The sequence below is a fragment of the Salvelinus namaycush genome, chromosome 19 (assembly GCF_016432855.1).
Source record: "Salvelinus namaycush isolate Seneca chromosome 19, SaNama_1.0, whole genome shotgun sequence".
In the NCBI taxonomy this organism is placed as follows: Eukaryota; Metazoa; Chordata; class Actinopteri; order Salmoniformes; family Salmonidae; genus Salvelinus; species Salvelinus namaycush.
This window is the reverse complement of record NC_052325.1, coordinates 37487708-37508001: the sequence shown is the minus strand read 5'-3', so window position 1 is coordinate 37508001 and position 20294 is coordinate 37487708. Positions and strand designations below refer to the sequence as shown.

Here is a 20294-nt window from a genome sequence, read left to right as displayed (position 1 = left end):
AGCTGAAAAAACCCTTGCCGAACACCAAAATGATCAAAATGTTGTCATTTTACAGTATATGCTCAAACTGTAACGAACTGTTTCGGATGGGAAGCATGCAGATGCCATTAGTGAGCTGATGAATACATTTTCTACCCACTGTTTTCACAGATGAAGAACAATCAAATATACCGTACATTATATTTGATGTTGTATCTATATTCCTTTTGTCAGGAGAGCATATTTTAAGGCTAAGCTGGCAAAATAAATCATTGATCATGTATTTGATTGTTCCTCATCTGTATAGCTAAACGCTTCCTATAGAAGCAAGTGCAGTAGGTCACAGGGGGAGAGTGTCGCTTTGTGTAAATGTAGTGTTTTCTGACACGCCTCCCACATAACAAATACTACAGTTTACTATAGAATACTACAGTTCTTACTATAGAATTCTGTAGTAAACTGTAATATACTATACTACACACTGTAGTATCCCTCATTCATGTGTAGTATTTTGTAAATACATTACAGTCCGCAAAAACACTTTTTTTAAACTATAGTAAATACTACAGTATTTAATTTGTATATACACCCTGCCCATTGCCCTCCTCCATATGCCAATTTGTGCCACCCGTAAGTGAGAAACCTACATGCAGAGTATAGACCATATATTGTGTTCCCAATGGTTATAGAAAATAGCAGAAGCTCTGAACTCTCTGTTCAGAACCCAGTCCTACCTACAGTACCTACAAGTTATGGAAAATTTGCTCTTTTAGTATTTCTCCAGTAGGTTTTCTCACGGAGAAAGCCCCCCACTTCTATGTCAAATACAATAAAACAAAAATACATTAATAAATACTACAGTAATGTCCCCAAAATAACTCCAGCAAATACTACATTGTAAATTGGGTGGTTCGAGCCCAGAATGCTGGTTGGCTGAAAGCCGTGGTATATCAGACCGTGTACCAAGGGTATGACAAACTATTTATTTTTACTGCTCTAATAAAGTTGGTAACCAGTTTATAATAGCAATAAGGTACTTCTCTGGTTTGTGGTATATGGCCAATATACCATGGCTAAGGGCTGCATCTGTCGCGCATAAGAACAGCCCTTAGCCATGGTATATTGACCATATACCACAAGCCCTCGTGCCTTATAAGTATACCTCACTACAGTCCGCAAAAACACTATAGTAAATACTACAGTATAATACAGTCTGCAAAAACACTGCAGTAATTACTATAGTATATACTCTTTTTTTTACTACAGTATTTATACTATAGTAAACTGTAAATACTACAGTATACTAAAGTATATTACAGTAAATTATTCAGTATTCACTGTAGTGTTTTTGAGAACTTAGTATCCCTACCATAGTATACACTATAGTATTTTTTTAATGTGGGCGCTAATCCCCATCTAAAATAACACCCCCACCCACCCTCCAACACCCCGCCCTTTCTCCATCAGCCAGTACCTCAGGGGAGAGACTTATTGGTCCAGTAGGGTAATTTAAGTGTTGGAGGCATCTCATGTGCACTGAATGCTTATTTGTTGCTCAGTTTAAGTGCTCCTCTCAAGCCCTAGCCCTTTCATTTTCAACAAAGAAAGATGGGCATGTTTACAGTAACTGATCCTGGAGCCTTTTTTTCTATGGCACTAATACTAATTCATTTACATTGAATAATTTATCGAAAAAGCATGCTGTTATATGCTTTTTCAGACAAATGTGATGATTAGGTCAGTTCTAAGATGGAATACATGCTGATATACAATGTAAGTCTCATGGTTTATGATACAATTTTTGCTCATGTCTTGGTAACTCTCAAAGAGCATAGAGTTTTGGATTACATTAAGGGAAATGCTTTTAAAATCGGAAGTCATTGAGACATTTTCAAAAGGCTTCTTAATTGGGGGGAAAAGCTGTTTGCCTCTGAGGGGGTCTTAAAGTGATTAGCTCTGGGTAGAATTGAATTTAGAATTGGACCTCTGGGAGCAAACTGACATCTGGTAACAAATTACTCTGTTGGTTTGGCTTTCATTAGGTCTGTAGTGACCAAAAATATAAAGGATGGCAGGCAGTATTAATATGTTGGTAAATGCTCCTTAACCAGCTTCTACGTTGTCCCACAGTTCATTTAGGCGCTTAGCCCATTGTATTATGCTAGTGTCCATTGACCTGTTGTTGGAAGCCCTTTACCACATGTTGTTATAGGGTATTGATTTGACAGTAATCCATTCCAGGAATGCTAATGCCCCACAATAGTATATGCATTGGTTGAAGCTCAATGTGAAATTCAAATCTCTCTACCATCATATCTAAGCCAATATGACACCAATGATGATGAAAATTTGCAAATCAACTTGATTGGAGGTACATAACACACTCCCCTCCTCTCGACACGGGCGTTACTGAGAACCACATACCGAATTTTTAACAGGGTCATTAGCATTAGTAAAAAAAAAATGCAATTTCTTGCCCGACCTAGCTCAATATTTAGTTAAGAACGAGACTATAGCGTCTATAAAGTGACCATTTGCCACCTTTCGTGATCAATAAGTTTGTAGGGACAACAGGTTTGATTACATTTTTAATTTGTCACTCATGTGCTCATTTCTGTCCATTAAGAACCAGAGATGTGCTACCTTTTTGTAGCATTTCTGACAATGCTAACATCTTTTCAGCCAAATCCCATTTCTGACAATGCTAACATCTTTTCAACCGGACCAAAGCAGTTGGGTTGCGCAGCAACAGTGCTAGTTAACTAGTTAACACCAGTCGGATGAGAGGCAAGCTACAAGCAAAGGAAGCTGGCAATATTTAGCTTTGGAAGGTTTTCACATGGCTGAAGTCATCTGTGTAAACTGTTGGCCTTGACAGTTGCGTGTAATCAGAGCACAGACAAATAAGATAGCAAACATCCTTGGCTGCTAAGTTAACCAGTAATGTTAGCTAGCTACAAGCTAACAAGGCTGTAACATGAACGGACAGATCGCAATGCACCAGCACAACTTAATCTTTTTTTCTTCTTTTTTTAAAAAACTTTATTTAACTAGGCAAGTCAGTTAAGAACAAATTATTATTTACAATGACGGCCTAGGAACAGTGGGTTAACTGCCTTGTTCATGGGCAGAATGACAGATTTTGACCTTGTCAGGTCAGGGATTCGATCTGGCAACCTTTCGTTACTGGCCCAACGCTCCAACCACTAGGCTACCTGCCACCCCAAATATCAATACAAATACAATATATCCCACAAAGCACAGCTCGCTAGTAAGTAAAGTTAGTCAACATCAAACTTTAGGAAACTGCCATACTGCTAATGTATAATAGAAGCAATGGGCATTGCTCATCTAACGCTACTCATTACACTAGTCAATCTGGCTTGCATAGCAATGTAGCGAGCTAACATTACAGCCCTTACTTTATGCATTGATTCAGTACCCTCCCTTTTCTGTCAATGCAATTTTATTGTTATTATAATCCAAATTTGCGCTGACTGATTGACACAGTGTCAAGTTGCTTTTCAATGCACTGAATCCAAGATGGCGTAGCAGTCAGACGTCTTTGTCCTGTCGTGTCTCTTGTATATATCTTTTTACATCTTTTTCTTTGCATATCTTTTTTAAATATTTTCCTAAACCTCAACTTCTAAATACTCTCCTGCTACCCGCCTCACCCAATGTGGTCTGGATCTGCTTTTTTCTAAAGTATTTCTATTTACTTCGGATCTGGAATCCCTCAACTGAAGCTAGCCAGCTAACTACCTACCAGCTATCAGTTAGCAAACCATTGCTAGCGGTCATCAGCTAACCTTTAGCTCGGAAAGCTCTCGCCAGTTCAAACAACGTGACTCAAACCAGGGCATAACGGACCTATTTCTCTCCATATCCCCGGATTCCTACCGCAAACTCTGAACATTTTCATCTGGATCTTCGCAACTAGCTAACCACAATCCTGGGTGACCACTCCTGGCTAGCGTTTCCATCCCGGAGCAAGCACCAATTAGCCTGAAGCTAGCCCATCCAGGGCTCCTGTGCTACCACCGAAGCCCACTCCTGGGCTACAATATCCAGACCCCTTCTACTGCTGGTACGGGGCACGGAACCCCGCCGATCCTCTACGACTGGAATACCGACATAATCTGCCCGAGGACTCCAACAGGCCCCTCAGGCGCGACGCCCGCTGAAGGCCAATTCTGCTAACCTGCTAGGCCTGCTAGCTACCTAGAGCTACCTGGAACCCTACTAATTCCACGACTGGTCTATCGACGTCACCGCACGAAGAGGCAAAAACAGACTTACCTCCATCGCGACGTCCCCCAAAGGTTAACTTGCTAGCCCCGGTCTGCTAACTGCTAGCTTGCCTGCCCCGGTCTGCTAACTGCTAGCTTGCCTGCCCCGGTTTGCTAACTGCTAGCTTGCCAGCCCCGGTCTGCTAACTGCTAGCTTGTTTAGCCCCGGCCTACTAACTGTTAGCTTGTTAGCATCGGTCTGCTAACTGTCTGAATCGCCGTGTCCCCAGTCAGCCCAACCACTCACTGGACCCATATGTTCACTTGGCTACGCATGCCTCTCTCTAATATCAATATGCATTACTGTCCTCGTTAGTGATTACTGTCTTATTTCACTGTAGAGCCTCTTGCCCTGCTCAATATGCCTTAACCAACCATGTTGTTCCACCTCCTACATATGCGATGACATCACCTGGTTTAAACATCTCTAGAGACTATATCTCTCTCATCATTACTCAATGCCTAGGTTTACCTCCAATGTACTCACATACTACCTTACCTTTGTCTGTACACTATGCCTTGAATCTATGCTATCGAGCCCAGAAACCTGCTCCTTTTACTCTCTGTTCCGAACGTGCTAGACTGCCAGTTCGTATAGCCTTTAGCCGTACCCTTATCCTACTTCTCCTCTGTTCCTCTGGTGATGTAGAGGTTAATCCAGGTCCTGCAGTGCCTAGCCCCACTCCCACTCCCCAGGAGCTCTCATTTGTTGACTTCTGTAACTGTAAAAGCCTTGGTTTCATGCATGTTAACATTAGAAGCCTACTCCCTAAGTTTTGTTTTACTCACTGCTTTAGCACACTCTGCCAACCCGGATGTCTTAGCCGTGTCTGAATCCTGGCTTAGGAAAACCACCAAAAACCCTGAAATCTCCATTGCTAACTATAAAATTTTCCGCCAAGATAGGACTGCCAAAGGGAGCGGTGTTGCAATCTACTGCAAAGATAGCCTGCAGAGTTCTGTATTACTATCCAAGTCTGTACCCAAACAATTCGAGCTTCTACTTCTAAAAATTCACCTTTCCAGAAACAAGTCTCTCACTGTTGCCGCTTGCTGTAGACCTCCCTCTGCCCCCAGCTGTGCCCTCGATACCATATGTGAATTGATTGCCCCCCATCTATCTTCTGAGCTCGTGCTACTAGGTGACCTAAACTGGGACATGCATAACACCCCGGCCATCCTACAATCTAAGCTTGATGCCCTCAACCTCAAATGATCAATGAACCTACCAGGTACAACTCCAAATCCGTAAACACGGGCACCCTCATAGATGTCATCCTAACTAACTCGCCCTCGAAATACACCTCTGCTGTTTACAATCAAGATCTCAGCGATCACTGCCTCATTGCCTGCATCCGTAATGGGTCTGCGACCAAACGACCACCCCTCATCACTGTCAAACGCTCCCTAAAACACTTTTGCGAGCAGGCCTTTCTAATCGACCTGGCCGGGGTATCCTGGAATGACATTGACCTCATCCCGTCAGTAGATGATGCCTGGCTATTCTTTAAAAGTGCCTTCCTCACCATCTTAAATAAGCATGCCCCATTCAAAAAATGTAGAACTAGGAATAGACATAGTCCTTGGTTCACTCCAGACCTGTCTGCCCTTGACCAGCACAAAAACATCCTGTGGCGTTCTGCATTAGCATCGAATAGCCCCCGTGATATGCAACTTTTCAGGGAGGTTAGGAACAAATATACACAGGCAGTTAGGAAAGCTAAGGCTAGTTTTTTCAAACAGAAATTTGCATCCTGTAGTACTAACTCAAAAGAGTTCTGGGACACTGTCAAGTCCATGGAGAATAAGAGCACCTCCTCCCAGCTGCCCACTGCTCTGAGGCTAGGAAACACTGTCACCACCGATAAATCCACTATAATTGAGAATTTCAATAAGCATTTCTCTACGGCTGGCCATGCTTTCCACCTGGCTACCCCTACCCCGGTCAACTGCCCGGCATCCTCCACAGCAACCCGCCAAAGCCCCCACCATTTCTACTTCACCCAAATCCAGATAGCTGATGTTCTGAAAGATCTGCAAAATCTGGACCCCCTACAAATCAGCCGGGCTAGACAATCTGGACCCTCTCTTTCTAAAATTATCTGCCGAAATTGTTGCAACCCCTATTACTAGCCTGTTCAACCTCTCTTTCGTATTGTCTGAGATTCCCAAAGATTGGAAAGCTGCCGTGGTCATCCCCCAATGTCACCCCCTCTTCAAAGGGGGGGACATTCTAGACCCAAACTGCTACAGACCTATATCTATCCTACCCTGTCTTTCTAAGGTCTTCGAAAGCCAAGTTAACAAACAGATTACCGACCATTTTGAATCCCACCGTACCTTCTCCGCTATGCAATCTGGTTTCAGAGCTGGTCATGGGTGCACCTCAGCCACGCTCAAGGTCCTAAACGACATCATAACCGCCATCGATAAGAGACATTACTGCTCAGCCGTATTCATTGTCCTGGCCAAGGCTTTCGACTCTGTCAATCACCACATTCTTATTGGCAGACTCGACAGCCTTGGTTTCTCAAATGATTGCCTCGCCTGGTTCACCAACTACTTCTCTGATAGAGTTCAGTGTGTCAAATCGGAGGGCCTGTTGTCCGGACCTCTGGCAGTCTCTATGGGGGTGCCACAGGGTTCAATTCTCGGGCCGACTCTCTTCTCTGTATACATCAATGATGTTTCTCTTGCTGCTGGTGATTCTCTGATACACCTCTACACAGATGACTCCATTCTGTATACTTCTGGCTCCTCTTTGGACATTGTGTAAACTAACATCCAGACGAGCTTCAATGCCATACAACTCTCCTTCCGTGGCCTCCAACTGCTCTTAAATGCAAGTAAAACTAGATGCATGCTATTCAACCGATCACTGCCCGCACCTGCTCGCCCGTCCAGCATCACTACTCTGGACGGCTCTGACTTAGAATATGTGGACAACTACAAATACCTAGGTGTCTGGTTAGACTGTAACCTCTCCTTCCAGACTCACATTAAGCATCTCCAATCCAAAATTAAATCTAGAATCAGCTTCCTATATCGCAACAAAGCATCCTTCACTCATGCTGCCAAACATACCCTCGTAAAACTGACCATCCTACCGATCTTCGACGTCGGTGATGTCATCTATAAAATAGCCTCCAATACCCTACTCAATAAATTGGATGGAGTCTAACACAGTGCCATCTGTTTTGTCACCAAAGCCCCATATACTACCCACCACTGTGACCTGTACGCTCTCGTTGGCTGGCCCTCGCTTCATACTCGTTGCCAAACCCACTGCCTCCAGGTCATCTACAAGACCCTGCTTGGTAAAGTCCCTCCTTATCTCAGCTCGCTGGTCACCATAGCAGCACCCACCTGTTGCACGCGCTCCAGCAGGTATATCTCTCTGGTCACGCCCAAAGCCAATTCCTCCTTTGGCCGCCTCTCCTTCCAGTTCTCTGCTGCCAATGACTGGAACGAACTACAAAAATCTCTGAAACTGGAAACACTTACAGTATCTCCCTCACTAGCTTTAAGCACCAGCTGTCAGAGCAGCTCACAGATTACTGCACCTGTACATAGCCCATCTATAATTTAGCCCAAACAACTACCTCTTCCCCTATTGTATTTAATTATTTATTTATTTATTTAGCTCCTTTGCACCCCATTATTTCTATTTCTACTTTGCACATTCTTCCACTGCAAATCTACCATTCCAGTGTTTTACTTGCTGTATTGTATTTACCTTTACCTTTTTTGCCTTTACCTCCCTTATCTCACCTCATTTGCTCACATTGTATATAGACTTATTTTTCGACTGTATTATTGACTATGTTTGTTTTACTCCATGTGTAACTCTGTGTTGTTGTATGTGTTGAACTGCTTTGCTTTATCTTGGCCAGGTCAATTGTAAATGAGAACTTGTTCTCAACTTGCCTACCTGGTCAAATAAAGGTGAAATAAAAATTAATAAAAAAATAAAAAATAAGTCACTTATAGCCTTATAGTCATCAAATCAAATCAAATATATTTATATAGCCCTTCTTACATCAGTTGATATCTCAAAGTGCTGTACAGAAACCCAGCCTAAAACCCCAAACAGCAAGCAATGTAGGTGTAGAAGCACGGTGGCTAGGAAAAACTCCTTAGAAAGGCCAAAACCTAGGAAGAAACCTAGAGAGGAACCAGGCTATGAGGGGTGGCCAGTCCTCTTCTGGCTGTGCCGGGTGGAGATTATAACAGAACATAGCCAAGATGTTCAAATGTTCATAAATGACCAGCATGGTCAAATAATAATAATCACAGTAGTTGTCGAGGGTGCAGCAAGTCAGCACCTCAGGAGTAAATGTCAGTTGGCTTTTCATAGCCGATCATTAAGAGTATCTCTACCGCTCCTGCGGTCTCTAGAGAGTTGAAAACAGCAGGTCTGGGACAGGTAGCACGTCCGGTGAACAGGTCAGGGTTCCATAGCCGCAGGCAGAACAGTTGAAACTGGAGCAGCAGCACGGCCAGGTAGACTGGGGACAGCAAGGAGTCATCATGCCAGGTAGTCCTGAGGCATGGTCCTAGGGCTCAGGTCCTCCGAGAGAGAGAAAGAAAGAGAGAAAGAGAGAATTAGAGAGAGCATACTTAAATTCACACAGGACACCGGATAAGACAGGAGAAGTACTCCAGATATAACAAACTGACCCTAGCCCCCGACACATAAACTACTGCAGCATAAATACTGGAGGCTGAGACAGGAGGGGTCAGGAGACACTGTGGCTCCATCCGATGATACCCCCGGACAGGGTCAAACAGGAAGGATATAACCCCACCCACTTTGCCAAAGCACAGCCCCCACACCACTAGAGGGATATCTTCAACCATCCTGAGACAAGGCCGAGTATAGCCCACAAAGATCTCCGCCACGGCACAACCCAAGGGGGGGCGCCAACCCAGACAGGAAGATCACGTCAGTGACTCAACCCACTAAAGTGACGCACCCCTCCTAGGGACGGCATGAAAGAGCACCAGTAAGCCAGTGACTCAGCCCCTGTAATAGGGTTAGAGGCAGAGAATCCCAGTGGAGAGAGGGGAACCGGCCAGGCAGAGACAGCAAGGGCGGTTTGTTGCTCCAGAGCCTTTCCGTTCACCTTCACACTCCTGGGCCAGACTACACTCAATCATATGACACACTGAAGAGATGAGTCTTCAGTAAAGACTTAAAAGTTGAGACCGAGTCTGCGTCTCTCACATGGGTAGGCAGACCATTCCATAAAAATGGAGATCTATAGGAGAAAGCCCTGCCTCCAGCTGTTTGCTTAGAAATTCTAGGGACAATTAGGAGGCCTGCGTCTTGTGACCGTAGCGTACGTGTAGGTATGTACGGCAGGACCAAATTGGAAAGATAGGTAGGAGCAAGCCCATGTAATGCTTTGTAGGTTAGCAGTAAAACCTTGAAATCAGCCCTTGCCTTAACAGGAAGCCAGTGTAGGGAGGTTTGCACTGGAGTAATATGATCACATTTTTTTGGTTCTAGTCAGGATTCTAGCAGCCGTATTTAGCACTAACTGAAGTTTATTTAGTGCTTTATCCGGGTAGCCGGAAAGTAGAGCATTGCAGTAGTCTAACCTAGAAGAAACAATAGCATGGATTAATTTTTCTGCATCATTTTTGGACAGAAAGTTTCTGATTTTTGCAATGTTACGTAGATGGAAAAAAGCTGTCCTTGAAACAGTCTTGATATGTTCGTCAAAAGAGAGATCAGGGTCCAGAGTAACGCCGAGGTCCTTCACAGTTTTATTTGAGACGACTTTACAACCATCAAGATTAATTGTCAGATTCAACAGAAGATCTCTTTGTTTCTTGGGACCTAGAACAAGCATCTCTGTTTTGTCCGAGTTTAAAAGTAGAACGTTTTCAGCCATGTCCTTATGTCTGAAACACAGGCTTCTAGCGAGGGCAATTTTGGGGCTTCACCATGTTTCATTGAAATGTACAGCTGTGTGTCATCCGCATAGCAGTGAAAGTTAACATTATGTTTTCGAATGACATCCCCAAGAGGTAAAATATATAGTGAAAACAATAGTGGTCCTAAAACGGAACCTTGAGGAACACCGAAATGTACAGTTGATTTGTCAGAGGACAAACCATTCACATAGACAAACTGATATCTTTCCGACAGATAAGATCTAAACCAGGCCAGAAGTTGTCCGTGTAAACCAATTTGGGTTTCCAATCTCTCCAAAAGAATGTGGTGATCGATGGTATCAAAGGCAGCACTAAGGTCTAGGAGCACGAGGACAGATGCAGAGCCTCGGTCTGACGCCGTTAAAAGGTCATTTACCACCTTCACAAGTGCAGTCTCAGTGCTATGATGGGGTCTAAAACCAGACTGTAACATTTCGTATACATTGTTTGTCTTCAGGAAGGCAGTGAGTTTCTGCGCAAACAGCTTTTTCAAAAATCTTTGAGAGGAATGGAAGATTCGATATAGGCCGATAGTTTCCATTTCCGTTCCAATTTTCTGGAAGCTTGCTTCAGAGCTCGGGTATTTTCTGTATACCAGGGAGCTAGTTTTTTATGACAATTTTTTTTATTTTTGTAAATTGAAATTTGGTATCGTAAATGTTATCAACACCTCCGCCTTTGCGGGATGCACGGGGGATATGGTCACTAGTGTAACCAGGAGGTGAGGCCTCATTTAACACAGTAAATTCATCAGGCTTAAGCCATGTTTCAGTCAGGCCAATCACATCAAGATTATGATCAGTGATTAGTTCATTGACTATAACTCCCTTTGAAGTGAGGGATTTAACATTATGTAGCCCTATTTTGAGATGTGAGGTATCACGATCTCTTTCAATAATGGCAGGAATGGAGGAGGTCTTTATCCTAGTGAGATTGCTAAGGCGAACACCGCCATGTTTAGTTTTGCCCAACCTAGGTCGAGGCACAGACACGGTCTCAATGGGGATAGCTGAGCTGACTACACTGACTGTGCTAGTGGCAGACTCCACTAAGCTGGCAGGCTGGCTAACAGCCTGCTGCCTGGCCTGCACCCTATTTCATTGTGGAGCTAGAGGAGTTAGAGCCCTGTCTATGTTGGTAGATAAGATGAGAGCACCCCTCCAGCTAGGATGGAGTCCGTCACTCCTCAGCAGGCCAGGCTTGGTCCTGTTTGTGGGTGAGTCCCAGAAAGAGGGCCAATTATCTACAAATTCTATCTTTTGGGAGGGGCAGAAAACAGTTTTCAACCAGCGATTGAGTTGTGAGACTCTGCTGTAGAGCTCATCACTCCCCCTAACTGGGAGGGGGCCAGAGACAATTACTCGATGCCGACACATCTTTCTAGCTGATTTACACGTTGAAGCTATGTTGAAGCTGGTCATACTCTGATTCCTCAGAGCAGGTATTCACAAACAGGGGTATGCGTGGGGTATACCCCAAACTGGGGTATACCCCAAACAAAAATGTGATTCACATTTTTAAACAGTCCATTTTTATTTTTCAACGGGGCTATACATTTGGGTGAGGTTTTTTTCTCGCCTGAGTAGCCTCGTTTCACTGCCAAAAATATAATTAAACCAAACCATCTAGTTTTCAGTGAAATAACAACACAATGTCAAATACAGGTAGCCTAGTCAAATAATTAGCATCCAATCACATTATCTCTTGTGGGAATTCCACTAACGGTCCGTATGTAGCCAAACGTAGCTGCTCATTCCGTTTGCTCGAAAATTGATAAATGGTTAAAAAAAGTAAGGCCCGCGTCCATAGAGACACATACCAGCTCTACTGGTAATACTGCTACTACCAGCAGTACGACACCTGCACCTGTCGACAACACAAGTTGTTCTGCTTCCACGAGCACATCCAATGCTAGCATCAGTAATTCTACATTTGTTGTTAGCCCAGCTAGCATGGACACTGACAGTTGTGAATCTGATGCAGCCGAAGAGCTACTGCCCCCTTACATGGGAAAGCACCGAACAACAGACAGGGACGTTGTACCATCGAAGAGGTGCAAATATGATGAGAACTATATTGATTTGTGGTTCACTTATATTGGGAGTAGTGCCTTTCCTCAGCCACAGTGTGTTATATGTGCAAAATTATTATCTCACAATTCTATGAAACCTTCACTCTTTCACAGACATTTAGAAACAAAACATGCCAATTTGGAAAATAAGCCACAGGAGTTTTTTGAGCGAGAATTAAGACAACTTTTGAGTAGTAAGACATGTATAAAAGCAACAGATACCATTAAGAAGAATAGGCAAGAAGCGTCTTATCTGGTGAGCTACCGAGTGGCTAGGACAGGCAAGCCCCATACTATTGTGGAGGACTTAATTCTTCCTGCTGCCGCGGATATGGCTGGGACAATGCTGGGGGAAAAGGCCAAAAAAACTATACAGACAATGCCTTCATCAACCAACACTGTTTCACATCACATCAGTGACATGGCAGGAGATGTTTTGAAACAATTACTGCTTTGCATACAAGCCAGTGAATTTTATGTGTTACAGCTGGATGAGTAAACAGACATGGCGGGCCTGGCACAGCTCCTGGTATATGTCTGTTACGTTTATGGGGGGTCAATTAAGGAAGACACCCTCTTATGCAAACCACTGCAAACCAGAACAACAGGAGAATATTTTTTTTAAGTACTGGACACCTTTGTGATATCAAATGGACTTTGTTAGTCAAGATGTGTTGGTATCTGTACTGATGGCGCAAAAGCGAGAGACCAGCTTAAAGTTTTCTTTACTGACCATCATTTTCACTTGTCTGACCGCTTGCATGATGACTAGTTTCTCACACGACTGGCCTATCTGGGTGATGTTTTTTCTCGCCTGAATGATCTGAATCTAGGATTACAGGGAATCTCAGCAACTATATTCAATGTGTGGGACAAAATTGAGGCTATGATTAAGAAGTTGGAGCTCTTCTCTATCTGCATTAACAAGGACAACACACAGGTCTTTCCATCATTGCATGATTTTTTTGTGTGCAAATGAACTCAAGCTTACGGACAATGTCAAATGTGATATAGCGAAGCACCTGAGTGAGTTGGGTGTGCAATTACGCAGGTACTTTCCCGAAACGGATGACACAAACAACTGGATTTGTTATCCCTATCATGCCCTGCCTCCAATCCACTTACCTATATTTGAACAAGAGAGCCTCATCGAAATTGCAACAAGCGGTTCTGTGAAAATCGAATTTAATCAGAAGCCACTAACAGATTTCTGGATTGGGCTGCGCTCAGAGTATCCTGCCTTGACAAATCGTGCTGTTAAGACACTGATGCCCTTTGCAACCACGTACCTATGTGAGAGTGGATTCTCGGCCCTCACTAGCATGAAAACTAAATACAGAGTGTGGAAAATTATTTAAGACTGAGACTCTCCAATACAACCCAACATTGCAGAGTTATGTGCATCCTTTCAAGCACACCCTTCTAATAAACCTGTGGTGAGTTATTCTACTTACAGACTGATATGGGTTGAGGCTAAAGCCAAGTAGTAGGAGTCTGTGGAGCATACATAGATAGGCCTAATCTACAGTACACCAGAAACTGCTGGATCCTAGCTGTGTGTGCCTGTGCTCTGGCTGGAGGGACTACACACTAGAATTTCAATGCAGTATAAAGAGATCCAGAATTATTTTTAGAAGTTTGGACACTTCCCTCTTGTTTGTGTGCATGTGTGAGTGTCTGTGTATGCGTTTGTGTGTGTCTTGTTAAATCTCGGTGTAATCTGTCGTAATGCCTTCTTATCTGTAAAGACTACAGATTGAGGCGATTTGATCAACTCGTAAGTAACTCTGCCACAATCTGCTCATCCCCCAGTGAAGCCATCATTAGTCAAATATGGCATGGAAAGCAAGCATAGATAGTTGAACATTTGCCCATTTCTCACCATTGATTCCTTACTGTGGTTTTGTAGCCTGTTGTCCTGTATACACGTCGGCTATTGTGGCCTACAGCAATAGGCTTTTACTTCAAATGAAGCTACATGAAACGTTTATTTTGTTCTGTCCTTTGAAATGCAGTGGGACACTGTGGAGCTTTTTGTGAGATGAAAGCTCATTTAAATGAGACTGCAGCAGTTGTAAAGCTTCTGAATGCTCATAACTGCCAGCTGGAGGTCTCAGCTGTGTATTTACATAGTCCTCAATGGCCACGTTGATAAAGAGAGTACAGGGGGAGTAGGAGCGGTGCGTGGGTAAAATCACCAGGGAAGCCGTTGTTTTCTCTGTAACCTGTTAGTTCATTATGCCTTGCCACCGTGATATATAGGCCTGAGGCAGAGACAATAAGAAGACACAGTGGCAGAATAAATTCAACCACACCTTTGTTTCATCACAGCAACCTCTGTCAGGTGAAGTCCACTAAGCGTATTGAATGTAACAAACAGTTACATGACCTACAGCACTGTCAAGCAAGTTAATGTTTCCGACATTTTCGGACTACTAAACAACTATTGATTTAGAACCACAGAGAGTTACCGCAAGTCGAAAGAATAGGAGCTGCCTCCACTACTCCAGCACAATTTCAACTTCAAAATGTCAACATCATTTAATCACCTATGCTTAGTCTAATACAGTGACAACTAAAATATACCAAAAACAATTTAGTCCAATCAATGTCAGCTAAATATGATGTGGCTGTCCATGGTTCTGATTTCTCTGTGTGTTTGTGTATGTGCGTGCGTGCAAGTAGAAAAAACATGTTTATTCACCCTACATGTAGAGAAACGCCAATGTCATCCACCTATTTTTCATGTTTACGAAACGGTCTTTGACTCTGTCATACAGTACACACTTTGAGTTTTTGTTAGGCCTTTTTGTTTTCCTAGGTTACCTGGCTAAAATGCTTGCTCGCTAGCCTAAATACCTTTTGTCTGCAACGATTAGCCAGCTGGTAAACATTAGCCTACGACATCTAGCTACATATGAATTTATAATTGGATCAGAATCTCAGTTTATAATCATTGGCCAGTACAGAGAATTAAGTACAATCACAAGTCCAAATACCTATCTCCATCCATGGCTAATTTAGGAAAGGGATCATTTTAGCTAGCTAGCCACCAGAGAACAACAACACAACGAGATGCAACAATTCAAGTTTTGTCTGACAATTATGTTTTGCCTTTGATGTGATGTGATTTGGTGTGAAGCCAAATCCAGCCTGGTATCCATTGACACTTTTTTTTGTGTGCGCCAGGACCATTCACAGATTTCACTCAGGCCAAATGCTCGATGGCTTCCCTTGCAACAATGTCATACTCTTTTTGACCATACAGCATCAGATAGATGGGCTACACATACAGAGACAGAGGGACGCTGTTTCGCTCGTTCGGATGCTTTCTCCAGTGAAATACATTCAGCCTCTTGCGAATTGAATGAAAATGATGAAACAGAGAGAGAGGAAAGATAGAATTGTTTTTTAAAATTATTATTATATTTTTTTTTTGTAAATTTTTTTCTGGGGAAGACTGGCTTCCTTTGGCAGCCATGAATGCACACCAAGAGGGGGAGGGGGTCAAACACAGACACATAACACTACAATCCAAATAATTCTATTGACATAAACAGGTGACAGTAGTTGACAATGAACTGCATCTTGAATTGGATTGCATCGACACACTAAAATAAACCTTGTGGTGTTTAGGATTTGGCTTTTGTGGCTGGTTCCACCATGTCTAATTAAAAGACCGTTCTTCTGTCTTCTGTGTCTCTGTAGAAATATCGTCAGTGCATGGCTGGACTGCTTGCCCCACCCTATGGAGTTATGGAAAGTGGTGGACGTAGCACTGACAGTGAGTACAAGAACTACAGTGACATCAATAATGTTGACATACCGTAAAATGCTCCGTACTGGCCTACCTCTCGCCTTTAATATGAAATAAGCAATATCAGCAGTCTTAAAGTCAAGTCTAAGAATAGCCAGGTATCTTCCCCTCAGATAAGGTTTTGAAGTGAAATGACTAATGATGTTTTTCCTGAAGGCTAAAACACACACACACACACACACACTTCTTACTGTACAAATCTCCCTTGGGAACTGTCCGATGATATTATGTAACTCACTCCTCAAGGAGATTCTAGTCGACACATACGGTATCTACATTCAACATAGCATTGAGATTATGTATTGACATCTGTCTAAGTATATTTGTGAACATGAAGTATATTTGTGAACATGCACCAATTGTTGCAGATAAACAAGTGCGGATGTACGGTATGGGATTTATTTTGTGTTGCTTTGGCTTTAAACTCAGGTTTCATTTTTTAGGAATGACAACAAGTGTCATTTTTCTATTTTCTTATTCAGGAATGTCTGACAAAGAGAACATAAGCAACAACTCTTTTGGATCCATCTCTAAACATCTGAATAAGGTACGGCAGTGTCTCCTGAACACAAAACTGAGGCTTCATCATTATATATCATAATGATTTAGTTTCACCATCAAACATTGTCCACTATCATCATCATCCAAAAAGCACTGTATGATGTGGCAGTAACCATGTAATCTTGGCAGCCCAGAGACAAAATCTAGCGTAAACAACCAGCTACTCATCTGTGTACGAGAGATTAGTGACCACTTTATGTGAAGTGAGTATCATCCAGATTGAACACTGTTGTGAATGGCAGAGTGACAGTGGGTGGTAAAGTGATGGTTATTTACTCATATGTGCTTGCTGCTTACGTGGATCCTGATCTGACAACATCCTCTGCAGTTGCCAGAAGCTCGAAATAAGTCTGGAATGTGGAGTTTGTTTAAACTTTGACTAAATATAAACAAGGCTGCTGCTAAGACCTCGCTTCCGTTGGTGTGCATCATGTCCTTAATAGTTCCCGTTCCACCTTTAAATGGGCAGTTATTTACGAGATTCACAAGCAGGTGTTGGTGCTTACATCCCAAACCCTTGAACCCACAGCACAGAAACCACCTTGAACTAGTCCTGTATGGATGTGGTATTCATGAGGTAAAAACATCAAGAGCAGAGAACAATCAAACAGAGACTAGGCACTAAACCAGCATACCATGCACCACAGAGCGGACATAATGACTGCTGTTCAACCTCTACATAACCTCTTTTCGAACATCATTACTCTCACAGCCATGACCAACAGTTACATAGACTCTTAACCACCATACAAATTCATCATCAACTCTTTCACCCTACGATGAGGGTGAAATGCACTAACGCCACATCCCCCTTTAACATCTTGATTAAAATGTTGCTGAGCGCTGCTCTTTTCTCACTGCAGCGTCTTATGACGGTCATAAAATGACACACGCGAGGACGAACACAAGGATGTAGTTCAAAGGGGGCCATATACTGTAGGTGACGTTTCAAGATCTTTCTACATGCATCACTGATCATTTGGACTCATGAAGAATACATAAGCTACAGCATGTACACGTACCGTACACTTCAGTGAGGACTCTGGATTCCTTTAATTCATGTATTACTGTGGGAATGTATGCATTCTGTGCCTATAGGGTTTGGGTTCACTGGTCTACGATTCATATAGATGGATGCACTCAGCTTTAACTGAAGGTATGAATTACATAACAAAAACAACGTCACCGCATTTGTTTTTTTCTGTGACTGGAATATGTAGAGCATGAGAGTTAGGCCAATATTTGCCAACAATTTGCAGACAATACAACCGCAGGGAAGTTTGCAAAAAAAAAAAAAGAAGACACTCAATTATACTGTCCTTGTAGTTATTTATAGTGCACATGTTTTGGCTGGTCTGAAAAGAACAAAGTCCAAGCCGCAATAAATAGTGAAATCCCCTCCAGAGTAGCACCATGTTACATGTATGGAGGTAAGGAAGTCCCAACGGGGTTAAACTTCTTCAGGATCGGTGGGTCCCCTGCGGGACGTTGAGCTAACGTAGGCTAATGCGATTAGCATGAGGTTGTAAGTAACACGAACATTTCCCAGGACATAGACATATCTGATATTGGCAGACAGCTTAAATTCTTGTTAATCTAACTGCACTGTCCAATTTACAGTAGCTATTACAGTGAAAGAATACCATGCTATTGTTTGAGGAGAGTGCACAGTTTTGAACATGAAAAGTTATTAATAAACGAATTAGGCACATTTGGGCAATCTTGATACAAACTTTTGAACATAAATGTTATGGTTCATTGGATCAGTCTAAAACGTTGCACATACACTGCTGCCATCTAGTGGCCAGAATCTAAATTGCAGCTGGGCTGGAATAATACATGATGGCCTTTCTCTTGCATTTCAAAGATGATGGTACAAAACAAATACAAAAGAACGGTAGTTTTTTCCTTTGTATTATCTTTTACCACATTCCTTTCACATTTCCATAAACTTCAAAGTGTTTCCTTTCAAATGGTACCAATAATATGCATATCCTTGCTTCAGGGCCTGAGTTACAGGCAGTTAGATTTCGGTATGTCATTTTAGGTGAAAATTGAAAAAAAGTGTCCAATCCTGAAAGGCCCTGTTGATAGTGGAGGTTGTTAGTGGTAAAGAATACCTCTACAAAACACCTAATATCTGTCATCATTGAAAAACATAGGGAGGGAACTGTGACCATTCACTACAGTCTGTATCATGTCATAACATTGCTCATTTCCATATCATGCCTGTACTTTATTTTGTGCTTTTGTTTTCCAATCCATGATGTTTCCTTGTGTGTTTTTTTCAGTCATTGTCATGTCATTTTATTTTTCAGAAGTCATTAATTGAAAGCCCAGCCAAACTCCGTCCTAAATCCATTTCTCAGGTAGTAAAGACCATCACATCAGTAAAGGCCAACTCCTCTGTTTCTATTGTAAAGCTCTGCCTCTACTCCATCCTTCTATTCTCTCCCAACAGGTCCCATCTGAGAAGATCCTGCGAGCAGGGAAGGTTCTCCGTGATGCCATCCTCTCCAGAGCTCCCCACATGATCCGAGACAGGAAGTACCACCTGAAGACATACAGGTGGGTTGTATTATCTTGTGTACAGTACCGTGTACACCTGCTACTCTCATGTCAAAGAATTTGTACATCTGTGTGTGCATGTATTTTTAATGTCTGTTTTTTGCTGTATCAAATCAAATCAAATGTTATTTGTCACATGCGCCGAATACAACAGGTGTAGTAGACCTTACAGGGAAATGCTTACTTACAAGCCCTTAACCAACAATGCAGTTTTGTAACGAAAGTCATCGGGAGAAGGAGAGGAGGACCAAAGTGCAGCGTGGTACGTATCCATAATACTTTTAATCAAGATGAATACACAAACAAAAACAACAAAACGACCAACGAACAGTTCTGACAGGTGCAACAAACACTAACCAGAAAATAACCACCCACAAAAAAAAGTGGGAAAACAGGCTACCTAAGTATGGCTCTCAATCAGAGACAACGATAGACAGCTGCCTCTGATTGAGAACCATACCCGGCCAAACACATAGAAATAGAAAACCTAGACCTACAACATAGAATACCCACCCACATCACACCCTGACCAAACTAAAAATAGAAACATACAAAGCAATCTACAGTCAGGGCGTGACAAGTTTTAAGAAAAATAAGTGTTAAAGTATTTACTAAAATAAACTGAAGTAAAAAAGAAAAGGAGAAAATAGAAAAATAACAAATAATTAAATAGCAACAATAAAATAACAGTAATGAGGCTATATACAGGGGTACTGGTACAGAGTCAATCTGTGGGGGCACAGGTTAGTCGAGGCAATTGAGGTAATATGTACATGTAGGTAAAGGGACTATGCATAGATAATAAACAGAGAGTAGTGTAAAATGGGGGTGGGGGGGGTCAATGCAAATAGTCCGGGTAGCCATTTGATTAGCTATTCAGGAGTCTTATGGCTTGGGGGTAGAAGCTGTTAAGAAGCCTTTTGGACCTAGACTTGGCGCTCTGGTACTGCTTGCCGTGCGGTAGCAGAGACAACAGTCTATGACTAGGGTGGCTGGAGTCTTGTCAATTTCCAGGGCCTTCCGCTGACACTGCCTGGTATAGAGGTCTTGGATGGCAGGAAGC

At 42.6% G+C, this 20294-nt stretch overlaps 1 protein-coding gene and 1 non-coding gene across 2 annotated transcripts in view; both read left to right on the top strand.

Annotated features, from left to right (window-relative positions):
• Window positions 1-20294, top strand: part of rapgef4a (Rap guanine nucleotide exchange factor 4a) — a 61337-nt gene that overhangs the window by 26491 nt on the left and 14552 nt on the right. The window contains exons 5-8 of the mRNA XM_039014935.1: window positions 15994-16069; window positions 16585-16649; window positions 18982-19032; window positions 19125-19231. Of these exons, the coding sequence (XP_038870863.1) occupies window positions 15994-16069; window positions 16585-16649; window positions 18982-19032; window positions 19125-19231 (299 nt within the window). The remainder of the gene's footprint in view (window positions 1-15993; window positions 16070-16584; window positions 16650-18981; window positions 19033-19124; window positions 19232-20294) is intronic.
• Window positions 735-789, top strand: LOC120064537. Its single transcript, XR_005478608.1, has one exon. It is a non-coding gene; the product is annotated as a U7 small nuclear RNA (small nuclear RNA).